Below are 15000 nucleotides of genomic sequence, written 5' to 3' on the forward strand. Positions count from 1 at the left end.
TATTTGACCTTTTCCATTTTCCCAAGGCCTTACATGAGATTAGATCTCTTCTACAGCCTTTCTTGCAATGCGATTGGACTTGTTTAAGATTTATCGTCAAATACCGGGTTTGGTCACCTGAGCTTTAACAACTCATTGTTGGGGTGTCCTGAATGTGGAGTTGCTCATTTTGGGGCCGAATCGAAATATTATTAATACAGCTTCTAATGAATATTTTATTAGAGCATCACAGTATTGACTAATGATTCTAGATACAGTGGATTGCAGTGCAGCTCTTTTTAGATTTTGAATAATGAGAGCCACCATTGTCTTGATTAACAGGAGAAAGAATGAGGTATAAGTGTGGTGAGATGTGGTATGAATGTGTGTGGTGGTAGAGGGGTTGAGTGAGGTAAGCAGGTGGGTACCGCTCGCCTTGACGTGTATACTAATTACTGTCGAGCAGAGGAACTTGAGTCGGGCACAGAGCTGTGAGAAGCTCTGACCCAGACCCGAGCTGCTCACTGTGATCAGCCCCAATTGGGCCAAGGCAGATCAGTTCTGCCCCACTTACCCTGCTGGGACCCAACCTGCACCTCCAACCAGCACTGCATAAATAGGTGAAGGAAAGAAAGGAGCAGTGCTCCACCTCCCCAGACAGAGCAACTGGGAGGATAGATTTAAGAGAAGTAAATTGGAAAATCAAATGAGGGCTTTAGTCAGCCAGGGCGAGATTTGCAGAGCTGTCCGCCGGGCTCTGAGAGGCTCATCCATCATGTCCCACAAGTAGTCAATTCCTCTAGTATCTGTAAATGTTTTCAGATATTAGCCAATTTATATGCTCCGAGATTCATCATGGAAAATCAGCTTTATCGGGGCACGTTATCAGCGCCTCGTCTCTCCTTTGCACCATGAAGTTTGATGTACGAGCGCCTCTGCAGCTCAATGGCTTATGCTCTGGAACCGTCCGTGTGGGGGTATGTTGTCATGTGGAATGGGAGGTTGTTTAAGAAAAGGGGGGCATTTTAATTAATAAACAAACTTGCATAGGAGCTCATCAGTGTCAGGGGCAATAACGATCATCATCCGTTATTGTTTATTACGGTCCTACCTCAACAAATGTTGGCTTCTAATGAGGTTTCTACCAGGTTTTTTTTTTCTAGATAAGATAATGACTTTTTCATCCTGGTGGAGAAGGAGAAAAGATATAAATGATAGGACAAAGGGGAGAGAAATCATGCAAGGTTAGGCTCGTTTCTCCTGTGCCATTCATCATTTCATCAGTGCCTGATAAAGCCACTGGTGTTTTCTTCTTTTCTTTGTTAGTAAACACTGGTTCTGTGTTCACGTACAAGTCCCATAGGAGGTGAAGCTGCTCTTTTTAGTATTCTCCTCCACTGCACGCTTCCTCAGATAAGGATACCTCAGTCAGAATTTATGCCGACACGGGACAATTACAATAAATTTGGTGTGTATTTACAGTGCTCTATTGTGTGTTGGGAAATCGTGCTGCAGGGGGAGTTTTGGTGTGTGTGTGTTTGTGTGTGTGTGTGTGTGTGTGTGTGTGTGTGTGAGAGCGAAAGGCGGAGGCGTCTTTAATAAATGTATGCTGATGTTCGAGGCTGCAGTGATGCGAGGATGTTCGGCTCTGTTGTTATTTACTAGGCTGTTTGGGCGCGACGGCGGATCCCAGGCTGCAAATGGCATTACGGCCGGTGATGAATGAGCATTAGGCTAAACTCATTTTAAAACCAGCCTGATTTATTAGCACGCTGGCCTTCGGATTTCATCAGGTCAGCGCATGGCTGAAACGGCACAATGTCAGCTCCAAGGTCACCTTCTTTGCAATCGTTTTTTAACCCTGTCCTTCCGAAAACGGAGGGAAAACATATTATGTCCCGCGAAAAAAAAATAAAATAAGAAAACCATCAGGCAAATGAAAAGGTGAAATGTGATCTGTGTGTTGAGTGTGCATGAGGCACCAAAATTTGATGGTGGTCAACCTCCAATTATGAGTGCTAGTAAGACAAGAGCTTTAATGGCTGCTGTTTGCCTTCAGGGAGGTTTATTACACAGTACTGTTTTGCAGGAGCAGCGTCAAATCTATAAAACTACCATTAGGAGGGAAAAAAATCAATCAAAATGCCATTAAAGTGGAATAAGTTGCCAATATTGCTGATGTGGTTGCGGGTCCTTTGATTTTCTTTCAGATTATTAGGCACAGTCGAGTAGTGACTTTGTTAAGGGAAACGAGTGTTGTTGGGGAGTAATATGTCTCGTGGCTTCATAAAGTTTGCTGCCTCATATTTCCCGCTTTATTGATTATCCATTATCATTTGTCATGAGGTGTCCTAACTCAAGGGGAAAATATAACCCTCTTTCTTCAGTGGCGAGCAGCACAGGAGCGCTGTATAGATCTGCGTTGTGAAGGTACCAATCTCTGAGAAAAATGAGAGGAGAAATAAGGTGCCTCGCAGGCCTGGGCTCGGCTCCGGCGAGGGAGAGAGGAGTGCTGACTGGGCTTTGTTCTGTCTCTCTAGCAGCGGCAGATCACAGCGTACACCTCGTATTTGTCATTTTTCCACCTGGGGTTTGGAATGAGACGTGTGGAGCAGCACCTCAGAGAGAGCTGGAAGGGGGGAGTGAGTGAGACAGAGAGAGAGAGAGGTTTATGGTTAATAACAGCATGCATGGTATGAAGATCATGGAGGGACCTGAAAGCAGTGCTTCAAGTGATACTTTATTTCATCACATCTCTTTTCCTCTAATCATTCCTGTATTCCTAAAATCTGCTATGGGACCAAATCTCTGATGCCTGCTCTCTATCTCTACCTCAGTTTCTCTCTCACCACTCTTCTTTAGAAGATAGAAACGTTCCTGGAAGTGTCAAGGCAGCAGCAGCAATTCTTCATGACCACATGTATACATCATTAGAACCGTGCACGTCCGCCATTTCGTCACACGGCGATACAATCCATTTAATCGGAATGTGCGTGAAAAATGACTTAGGGATTTTTGCCTTTGCAGTAATAAGAAATCAATCCAATGGCCTACCAATGTGATTTATAATGTTCGTGCTGCTGGAATGGGGTGAGAGATGCAAAATATTCATCCTTCATAACACGACTGAAGCATTTATCTGCACAAAATCTCACTCGGCTCTGAGCTTCCACCCAATTGAGTACGGAACATGTCAGAGTAAGTGGTGTAAAATATGGTATTTGCGTCTGTAGCTACGCTAACAGTGATCTATCAGTGCCATGACCTAGTCACTTGGGGCAAGAGGTTTCTTTCCTGGCTGTCTGTTAAGCTCTAGTTACAAAGCAGTGAGATTGTTTCTGAAATATTAAAAAAAAACATGTATTATTATTTTCAGCATCCAAACAAGTCCTGAACAGCATGTTGCGGGAGCCATCTTTAATTCCAGATGTGCATCTAGCCAGACACGTGGAACAGGTACATTCAGCATCTCGATCACTTTTATGCATTGAATATAAATGTAAACTAAACTAGTGACTAATAATAATAGTAACTAGCCGAGCTGTCCATGTAAAGCTGATGATGTCATCAGTATGTGGCAGGATGTTTGCACATATGCATGTTAATTAACTTGACTAGCCACAAACCCATCTTCAGTAAATAATCCAGCGTCTCATATTTGCTAATAGCATCATGTGAGCGTCTGTACTGGTGCGTGGCATGAAGTTATATCCAGTGTTTGCCTCCCTTCATGGTATCTGTTTAACGGGTGCACAGAGCCCTGCTTCGACCCCCCCCCCTAGCCATGCTGCAATATTTCTTCCCCCTCTTTTTCAGTGCAACATAAATGACTGCTGTTATGGACCGCTGGTCGACTGCATCAAACAGTATCCTTTCCCATAAAATTTTAAGTCCAAAGTTGACGAGGAGCTATTCACGAAGATGAGATGTGTCGAGCTTCACCTGAAGTTCTGTGTGCACGTGTGTGTGTGTGTGTGTGTGTGTGTGTGTGTGTGTGGGTGGGTGGGTGGGTGGGTGTTAGGTTAAGCAGTGCATCATTCTTTTATCATTCTTTCATTTATACAGCATTTCAGTATAGCGGACGCAGCCGACATGGCTGTCTGAGATGAGATGCAGTCAGGAAGCAGGACCTATCCAAGCCAGCTTTTCATTCACAAATTCACTTTACACAGATTTGAAGTCGAATCCCTTTAAACTCATTTGCTGAGATTTATCAGCAGCTTGGGGAGTACTTGTCAGGTCACCTACGATAGACCTTTGTCCTTCTTTCTTCAGTCTTTCGTTCTTTTACACATTGCATTTGTTCCGTTTCTCACCTGTTGTTAGAATAAGAGATGTCTAAATCATTATGATGACTACATTTCTTTTTTACTCTATTCAATTCGAGTCAGTTTTACTGACCATTTTAATTCACTTCAATGTTATTTATGTTTTAAACAGATATTTGAATTCCACATAGAGATTTCACTTGTTCCTAATAAACAATCAGATGTGACCGTAACAAAACAAAATGGTCAGAAACTTTTGAACCACAATCTGAAGGGAACCATCTTAAATCTAATGCATCAGATACACAGCTGTACACTCTTGAGTTTGTTGAAAGGATATTGAATATGAGCATCAGGGTCATTTTGATTTCCTTATAGTTTTAATTTAAGGTCTATCGCAGGAAAGTAAAACGATCCGCTGTGGAATGTCTGGGACTTGAGCCTTAACTGTTTTATGTGCAGTGATATAGTAGAGATGTCCTTGTGAAATTGATGATGTCATCAATAAGTAGGCTTCTGGATGTAACAGCTACGCACATATCCATGTTAATGAGCTTTGCTCTCCCTGTATCCAGATCCATTATCGGTGCATAGCAATAAGCTGTATCCAAATTTGCAGTGCATGGAAAGGGTCAGAGGTGAAAAAAATAGTTTTATTTTATTCGGTACTCAGAAATACTGCAATGGAAAAGTTCAAGTAAAAATCACAGAACGCAACTCGGCATGGAGAACAAATTAATTATATGATTAACATGTTTAAAAACATTTGTAAACTGTATCCAGCATTTTCTATGTTTCTGCTCAAGAAATCCAGCTGTTTTTCAGAGTACATTGTATTCCTACAGAGTTTTAGCTCTATTTCTCCTCATATATCAGCTTACCAGCATGCAAAAAAATGCTCTTTATAAACTACAGTACAAAGCAGTGTTTGGTCAACTGAGGGTCAAATTGCTTTCACAAAGCAGTCAAACTGTTCTAGAGTTTGAATGAAACCAGACCTAGTCCATCTCAGTCCGATGCTTTGGGCCACACCAGAGTGCAATTGCTGTGGTCTTACCTGCTTTAAGAACCGCACCAAAGATTGCAGAGCAGCCGGGTTCAATTCGTACGGACTAAATCGTGCATATGTGAAGAGACTGCCTGTCAGACATGCTCTCAGTCCACTTCCAAGAGCACTCTGGTGTGGCTTGATTGCAATGAGAACACAATTCAAACCCCTTTAGGAAGCAAATCCAAGTTTATGGAGAGAGCATTCTGAACACGAGACATGGCAGAGGACAGAGCTAAAGTGCTGTTTGAATGTTTTTTAAAAGCAAAAAGAAATGCTGGGTATGGTATTACATTACATTACATCCTTGTTGCCTGTGTTTTTGTTTGAACATGGCATTTTCATCATCAAATTTCTCAGCAGTTAATGAATACACTCTCTGGCTGCTTAAATGCAAAATCAAATCTGACTATAGGCGATTCAAGACGTTCATACTGCTCTTACATACGCACTCATAAGTTTGCGCTCCTGGCTGCAGCCATTTTTCAGTGCAGCGATGCAGTCGGAGTGATCAGAGAACAGGAGATGGACGGTTATGGGCTGTCAGAAATGGGTAATCATCTAAATACTGCACCCATGAGACGTGTGTGTGTGTGTGTGTGAGAGAGAGAGAAAGAGAGAAGGAAAGAGATTGAGATTGTGAGAGAGGGAGGTGGTATTGGTCACTCTGCAGGCTATTTAGACCCAGGCAGCTGGGGACCGTGCTAGGCTTGTCTGTTCTTGGCCACTGAACCCTGTCCCACCCTGCCCACCATAATTGTCCTGCCTCTTTACCTCCTTTCACACCTCTCCCTCCAGCTTTATTCCTCAGTCACTTGCATTTCCTCCGAGGGTTCATCAAACCAGCCTACTCGCTCTTCTTCTGGAGCTGTACCATGACATCAGGGGGCTTGCTCCAGTGCCTGCACCCAGACGTCCCCGTAATGACCCAGGCAGTCACTCGTCTCAGTGGCGTGTCTCTACGGAAAGGCACATGAGCTCATTTAGCAGGAGTTAAGCATGAAATCAGACCTGATCTGATAAATTGAAGTGTTAAGTACCGATCAGTCAAATAAATATCAACAACCTGAAGAAAATACTATATACTGTCCTAGTTTGATATTACAGAGTGGCATTTTCCCGACCCAGTGCACATCTGATATTAAAGTTTCTTGTGCTGTTCTTTTGCATTAAGTATACCATTTAATGCACTGTGGCACTTTTCATCATTTTCAAATGCAATTCCAGGTGAATGTGATCTTCATCTTAAGTATTGTTTAGTGGCTAGAGGGGAAAAAAACCTTCACATACAATCCTATTGATTCTCAACTTTATTGCAGTTGCTATTCCCAAGTATCCATATTATATTAAAACACACACACACACACACACACACAATAGTATACACTTCTGGTGTTGCCACAGCAACACTGCTCAGTAACTTGGGCGTTTCCATAGCAACCTTGCATGCAGGTAAAATTGTCCCCATTTTATGAGTCAAATTTGACAAGTTGCCTTTTTCCCTCTTGCTCTTCATTTAAAATTAAAATAGCATGCATGAGTCGGCTGTATCAGACGAAGCGTGTTTACTCAGTTAATTGCTTCTAAGGAGACTGAAAGGCATCCTGTGCTCACTTAATTCTTTAATTGAACTCTTAAGTTACCTGCTTTTCCTAAACTGTGCTTCATCAGCTCTATCGGTCAGGAGCATGAGGAGATCCTGCGTGAGAAACTTCGAGAGAGGAACCTCTCCTTTGTAGGTAAGAAGTGTTCCACCAGCATTTCTTATTTCCTTTTATTTGTGGACAAGAGCAATATACGTGAAGATTTATTGTTCTTTATAACCTGTGAATTAAAGCCACAAGGTTTTTGTCCACCGACCTCTTTGTACTTTCATTTATAGTAAACGTACGTAAAGTACATTAAAATCCTCTTTATGTAATTGTTCTGCACTCGTTTTTAGAATAGATTGTACCATAAATACAACAGACAGATGCATATTGACCTGCTCTCACCCAACCCTGCCACAGCCTCAGAATCAGAGGACTTAAACCTAAGGTTGTGAGTAGCCAGGTGTGAAATTTCCTTTTCCTTTCCCATCTCAATACCCTACAGAAAAGCAAGCAGGGTTTTTCGAATCGGTCTTTTTTCTGTCATTAAGAAGATATCATTTATTTGGGCCCCGAGTGCTGACCTTAGCAGAGACGGCCGCGAGGACTGTTCTAAAACTGTCAAAGTTTGGGGCACAGGGGTCACAGAGGCGGCCTCGCCCGGCTGATAAATGGATTGGAAATAAGCTCCCCAACACTAGGGATGGCCCATTAATTTTAATCAACGGTGATGTAAAAAGGCGATTGGCGCCGCATGACGGTGTCAACAGCCCGGCAGGTGTCGAGAGAGAGAACGAGAGAGAGAGAGAGACCACACAGCCCGGACCCCCTCACAGTCCAAGACCTTCAGCCCTCTTCCCCCTCAGCCCATTAGTCGAGCTTGGCTGAAGACGGAGAGGCCAGCCCCTGGAATTGAATGACCTGGTCAGCCTGAGATTTAATGGAGAAATCAGGTGTTCCGCAAATAATGGTCGAACCGCGCCAGGAGTCAAGGACAATGACTGAGGCACACGCGCACAAGGGTCATGCTTTCAGCCGCTATAATGCCAGCCATGTCCTTTCTGTTTTTTATGAAGCTTACCAGCTCAATGCTTTCCACCGCCAACCTGCCCTGATGGATTTTTGTGCAGTGCTTGCAAATCATTGGCAGATGTAAAGTGTGATGTTTTCAGTGTGTGTAAAAAGCCTGTGTTTTCTGTGGTATCTGTTGTATTACATACTTGTTAGAAAATCAACATAGAAATTAACTGGAACTAGAAGCAATTGGTATGAGATTTTTTGAAATATTATTATTAATTTATCTTTCAAAACACATGTCTTACTGCTACTTTTCCAATTACACACAGTAGGTCAGTGATCTGGAGGCGAGTAGCAACCCCATGCTGTTTTATTATTAGTGCCTGAAAATGATAAAGGTCATTTTTGTCACTTAGGCATGAAGTCAACTTCCTTTTTTTGCTGAATTTGATTAGTATGATTTAAGTAATTGCCTGAAATGTTTGCCCTCAGATGAGAATCAGCTACGGGCCAAGGGTTATGACAAGACCCCTGACATTATTCTAGAAGTCCCCATTGGTAAGTCTTTGTCAAATCAGTACGAAAAGAATCACTTGGTCAGTCAGCAGTGACTATTACAGGCCTAGAGTTATCTCACACAATCCCATCTGTCAAGCTAATGTTAAAATAATACCATTTCATGTTTTTTTTCCCTTTGACTACAAACTATAAAAGCATCTCACAAGGAAATACCACATGTTGCCTCAGGAGAAGGTTTTCGTCATGATAAGCTTAGATGGATTTACAAATCTCTGTCTGAATTCAAAATGCCACAGCAAACTGACTCCAGTGTAAAAACACTGACCAAGTTTGGGTTCTCTGTTTTTAAACCCACAGCTGTTGAAGGCCACATTGTGCACTGGATCGAGAGCAAGGCCTCGTTTGGAGATGAGCAGAGTCATCGCACTTATCTAAACGAGCAGTTCTGGAGTTACTGGAACAGGTAAGAAGCTCTTTGGTGGTCCTTGGTATAAACTCCATTGCTATAGCATGTCCCTGTCATCACTTTTCTACTCAGCATTGTTCAAGCTTGAGCTATTCCGTGTGCCCTTGATTGTAGGATTTGACTTAATGTTACCATGTGACTGGGTGAAAAATTTACACTCACACTAACTTTTTATCTCTTTGTGTAAATTGGGTATATATGTATAATTAAACTCATTTGACAATATGCATGGACAAAGAGAGAGACTACATTTTTTTCCCCCCTATATCATGTCCCAAGCGGTAGAATCTGATCCATTTGTCTTAAATCTGAAAACTTTCTAACTAACAAAATATTTTACTCTTAATCAGTCGGCTGTAGTCCAGATTACTTTTAAGATCGTTTTATAATTTCTTTGCCCACTAATCACAAAGTTTCTCAGCAAGATGTGCAGTATTCTACATATACTGTACAGAATTATTAAATAGCTTTGAATTTAGAATTTTTATAACTGATCACAAAAATCATCAACAACATGAAGCCTGAAGTGGATTATTGTCTATTTCATATAACAACACTTCCTGGAATGTATTATTTATTTACATTCTGGCATTTAGTAGACACCCTCATCCAGAGTGACTTACATTTTTATTTCAGTTTATACAACTGGGCAGTTGAGGGTTAAGGGCCCTGCTCAGGGGCCCAGCAGTGGAGCCTTTGTCAACCTGGGATTCGAAGTCACAACCTTTCGATCGGTAGTCCAACACCTTAACCACTAGGCTAGTACAACTTAACAACTAGATGCTTCTAGTTACATTTAATGCTGTGGAACGTCTGAGAAAAAAGTTGGTCCTCTCTCAATTTGAAATCTGCCAGAAAATCTTGAATTTTCCTCGGACTGTTACAAAGCACGGACACAGGAGGTGTCTCCTTCCATAAATGCTACGTCTTTATTGAAACGTCACCATAACAACAGTTATAAATTTTTTTTTTGTTAAACAACAATACACATTTTTATTTATTATAAACTTTCAATTACGTGGCATGTTTTTGCTATGTAGATTATTGTGTATGAGCTGTTGCTATAGAAACATTAATAAAAGCACTGGTGTCAGAGCTGTGATTTATTGAAATTTATTCAACACGTTCTGATTAATCAAACTGCAGAATTCAACAGCACAGCGCTATAAATATCTACAAGTCTCTCAGGTTTATGTTGCGGTTTGTTTGGCTTGTATTTCATTATGTAGACAGATTAACTACATCTGGGCATTCTGGGTATTGTAGTATTTTTCCATCTCAATTGTTACATCATCAGAAATTTCTACATATCTGTAGTTGATGGAAGCACAAATTAAATCGAAGATTCTTTTGCCGTTGCTTTTGCTGGTTGATTTAAACCGCTTATGAATACAAACCATTATATTAGGCACCCCCAATCAGTCTCAGTCCACAGGGAGTTTTACTGTCCGGCCTGTCAGGTGGAGTAGGTACAGGGCTTGGTGTCTTACACTGAGAGGATAAGAGCAGACAGGCTGTGCCGTAGGAAAGGCTTGCGGCTTTTTAGCTGAAGGCTGGCTACAGAATCGGCTGTCTGCAGATTGACATCATATGCCTCCATATAGCTGCTTTTCACTGGATTTCCATCTGTGCATATGTGCATGTGTGTGACTGACAGCATGAAGGCTCAGCATGTTCTCTGAGAGAGAGACGCATGATCGTTTTTAAAACCAAACAAACTACAGCACGCTTTCTAAGCAAGTTGTACGTTTGAGGTCATGTAAACAGCTGTATTTGGTTTGTGAAAAAGCTTTCCTTTCCAAACGATTCATCACTGCAGCATTGTACTTCACGTACAACAATGAAGAAGTGCATGCAGCTTGAAATGATTTTTCACCCCACAGAAATATGGGACATGTAAAACGAAAAAAAAAAATGCTATTAAGATAAAAATAGTGAGATACCATCAAAAGATTTATCAACTTACCACAGCGTAGCTATTTTTGTCTTCATAGAACTCAGAGATGGCTTTTTATATTTAAAGTCGGAAACATAATAAATGGGACAAGACGTAACAGAATAGTTATCCAGTAAAAGGAAAAAAACGAAACAGGGGTGTGATGCTCTTACTATTCTCAAGTTTCCTCTTGCCACAATGTATTTAAGGGGTTTCAATCCTTTTATACCACAACAGCTTGCAAACAATATATTATTTGATCGATTAATGGATGAAGCATCGTGTTTTATCGGGTTGTTTTTTGTGGAATAAACATGAAACAGAAAAATGTCTACTGTACAGGTTCTTGTGAATGTGCTGTTATTGTTAAAAATACTGTAACTGTTAGAAGAATCTCATTAATATAAACCTGCCTTTTGTTGTTTTGCAGCCAGACTTGGAGCTATTCTGTTAGAAACCTCTGATTGATAGAGAATGAGGTTAAAATGAAAGTAACAGATAAATTGTAGATAAAAATGTAAGATGATCTTGGCAAGGGCTTCTGCCAAATGCCACAAATGAAATGTAAAATACAATTAAGGATTAAGGTCCTTTTGTTTGGGGGCCCAGCAGTTGCAGCTTGATGGACCTGGGATACAAACTCAAAACCTTCTGAGAAGTAATCCAGTGCTTTAACCGCTAAGCTATCACATCCTTGATAGATAGACAGATAGGTAGATAGATGTATAAGTAGACGTGTGTGTGTGTGTGTGTGTGTGTGTGTGTGTGTGTGTGTGTGTGTGTGTGTGTGTGTGTGTGTGTGTGTGTGTGTGTGGTTTTGGGGAAATGTTCACACATGCGTAGAACTGAAAGGTCACCCCTACTAGCCAAGTTGTGGCTGATGGCCGGCTGACACGTTGTGACATACTGGTGCATAGCCGTGAGCTCCTGACCTCAGAAACCTTATACAGAGCCAGTTACATACACACACACACATCACTTCCTCCCATCAGCCCACTGCAACACAAACCTTTCCTAGATTATACTTATTAGACAGAATTTGCAAGCCATGGATTAATAAGTCACCTCTAAAATGAAAGGGTGCTGAGTTTTGAGTTGGGAAAGCACGGTGACGTGACGTGCAGGAAAGGGCAGCCCTCATGTCAGCTTAATGATGTCTCCTGAATGTTATTTGATGACTGGGTCATCACCTTCAGAGCAAGAGATTAGTAAAGCAATTATTTTCATTATAAAAGAGCGTAAAGCAGTGGCCGTTGACTTCAGGGAGCTGTCTTTAACATCCTCAGTCTAAGAAGGCTATTTTAAATGGTCCACACGACTGATCTAACTGCTGTCTTTGTATTTTGTGGCCTTGTAGTTTCAGTATCTGTGGACCGGGGTTTCGGAGGGCCTTGATTTCAGTAACAGATGCTGTGCCTCAGTGAAGATGATTCCTACAAAACTGTGCAATGAGTCGAACCCAAACTGGAAAGTGATGCCAAGGTTATAATCAACTGCCTGCTATTTTCTCTATTTTGTGAGGTTTTATTTGGAAATGGCATGCGCGGGAATGGCACGCTGTGCTGGAGATTCAGATCCCAACGGAGGGTGATAGACTTTGAACACTTCAGCTTTTTGTAGGGCCCATTAAAAATCTTAAAAAGTTGTTGAGCAGAAAATACTGGCCCACGGCTGGGAACATTCCTAGACTATGAGGGACGTTGCGTTTAATGAGACAACACTTAAAAACAGTCAATAGTGACACACGTCTAAAATCGTATCTTTTTATCCCGTTATTATTATCCATTGTATTTATTTATTTATTTTCATGAGACCCAGAACCGTTTCGATTTATCAGCGCTGCTGGTTTCGTCTGACGCAGCCGTGGCCTTAATGATGGCTGCGCTCTAGCAGAGGAGGTTTTAGCTTTACAGATTTTCCTACATAGATATATTGTACATGACGGTGAGGACCTTCCCATCAGTATTCAGCAGTGGCTTTGCTGCTCGTGTGTGTAGGGAGCTGACAGTACCCATGCCGTCATGTTTGTGGGCTGCCTCACCCGATAAACTCTGCCCTGTCAAAAAAATGTCAGCCCCTTCAAAACGCACCTTTTGGAGCTCCCTTGTAATTTTTAATTGACATTTACATTTGACATTTTGAATGCGCTCTCCCATTGTTAAGCCTGAGCAGTTGGAGAACACCCCCCCCACACACACGCACACACACACACTCTCTCTCTCTCACACACACACACACACACACACACACACACACACACACACACACACACACACACACACACACACAGCCTGCTCTGCCCACTGAACTGATGTCAGTGCAATGAGAGTGATCGGGTGACATCACCCATGCTTTCTCTTCTAATTTACGCTCTAGGTTGATGTGGAGGCAAGTAGCCTTCTTAGATTTGTTCGTTCGTTGTGTTGGGGGAGAAAAAATGACAGTGATCCACTGAAAAGCATGCTGAGTTTTCCTATTGACTGACCTTCTTAACATGACGGTCGCTTATTTAATGACTTCACCGCTCTTGTGTGACGGCTCTGCTGATTAGCTTATTTACGTTTTGTGGTTTTAAACTAGTACCAGAGCTTTGAGCATTTGTTAATCGTTCTTGTTTGCTCTTAAGCACTGCAAAAAAAAAAAATCCCTGAGAAATGGTGTTGTATTTTTCCTCCAAATGACACAACTAATTTTCTCTCCCTGACCAAATATATTCATCATCCAAACAATAGCCTTGCCAAAACACTAACCTCGTAATACACTTTCCTCAGTGGAGTGAGGGGTAATGATGCTACGCATATGAAGGCTGCAGATAGAACAAAAAATAGAAAAGAAAGAAAGGCAAAGGAAGGGGGGAAAAAAGCATGTTCAGGCCCACTGACTGGATGTGATGACGAAGAAGCCATTGGTCTCATCTTACCATCAATCTTAGCTGCTGCCTTTGCTGTGCCAGGGAGCCGTGTGACGGATGTGCTGGTAATTGAGTTATCCATCTCCTCCAACTATCAGACTTGGATAAAAATTATTCACCTGATGGTGAATATTAAGCACATTATAAGCCTCGTGTGTGTTTTAGGAGAAGTGCGTATAGTTAAACATGGCATGTAATGAAATGCGGCTCCGGGCTAACGTTCTTCCTCGTCATGAACCGAGCACAGGGTTGAGCTGTTGTTGGCAGAGAGTGAACCAGTAAATAAAAACCTACGCACAACCAATAGGAAATAAAGTGTCATTTTTTCCAAAAACGTAACTCAGGCTATGAATTCGCACTATTGAGCCTTTCTTTGAATGTCTTGACATTACTTTTTTCTTTGCTTTATGCATGATTTTGTAAGGAAGTGGTCATCTCTGACTGGACTGGCTCAGTTTGTCAAACATTCTCTTCAATCCCTCTGTGACAACATGCTAATAATTATGTATAGTCTGAAAGGATGGACTGTTGTCCTCTTGTCCTCTTCCTCTGGCCGTGTTTTGCTTGTTTATTAATCAACCTGCTGTATTTGAGCAGTAAGGATGCGCTCGCTGTTATGTACGAGCTCATTTGTACAGAATGAATCATCAACCTTGTGGGTGACTCTAAAGCGAGCCATTGGGGTTGGAACAAATGCTGCCTTATTCTACACTGTTAGTAGTCAGAGATAAAGCATGACACGGTGTGCTGGTATAGGACTTTATACCACAGCGCTGTTGAATTCGCAAATCACAAAGTGTTGATTATGTTTCTATAACAGCCGCTCGGACCGTAGTGGCAGCTTCGATTCTGATTTAGTGTTAGCTTTATATCAACGCACTCCTGCTAATATATTGCAGTCACAGAGATGTGTAGGTTGTATTAACCTCAGAATATAAAACTATTTTTGTTATTCAGACTCTGCAGGATTACACAGAGTTTGATGCTTGATTTTTTTTTTTAATTTATTTGTGAAGCAGAATTATTTTGTGCTTTCTTCACTGAAAATTACTCGAATTGGCAAAATTGCAAGCACAGGATTACCTGTGAAGACACACATGAAATTTCTTTCTAAAGTACATTTACATTTTACATTTACAGCATTTGCCAGACACTTTTATCCAGAGCGACTTGCATTATCTCATTTTTATACAGCTGAGCAATTAAGGGTTAAGGGCCTTGCTCAGGGGCCCAACAGTGGCAACTTGGTGGACCTGGGTTCCAACTC

General features: G+C 41.6%; 1 protein-coding gene across 2 annotated transcripts in view; it reads left to right on the top strand.

Moving 5' to 3' along the window:
- Positions 1–15000, top strand: part of cdin1 (CDAN1 interacting nuclease 1) — a 61508-nt gene that overhangs the window by 23815 nt on the left and 22693 nt on the right. For both annotated transcript variants that reach the window (XM_027172807.2, XM_027172808.2), the window contains exons 7-11: positions 3356–3435; positions 3796–3845; positions 6967–7034; positions 8394–8459; positions 8778–8883. In XM_027172807.2, coding sequence (XP_027028608.2) covers positions 3356–3435; positions 3796–3845; positions 6967–7034; positions 8394–8459; positions 8778–8883 — 370 coding nt within the window. The remainder of the gene's footprint in view (positions 1–3355; positions 3436–3795; positions 3846–6966; positions 7035–8393; positions 8460–8777; positions 8884–15000) is intronic.

Source organism: Tachysurus fulvidraco, chromosome 12 (genome assembly GCF_022655615.1).
Source record: "Tachysurus fulvidraco isolate hzauxx_2018 chromosome 12, HZAU_PFXX_2.0, whole genome shotgun sequence".
Classification (NCBI taxonomy): Eukaryota; Metazoa; Chordata; class Actinopteri; order Siluriformes; family Bagridae; genus Tachysurus; species Tachysurus fulvidraco.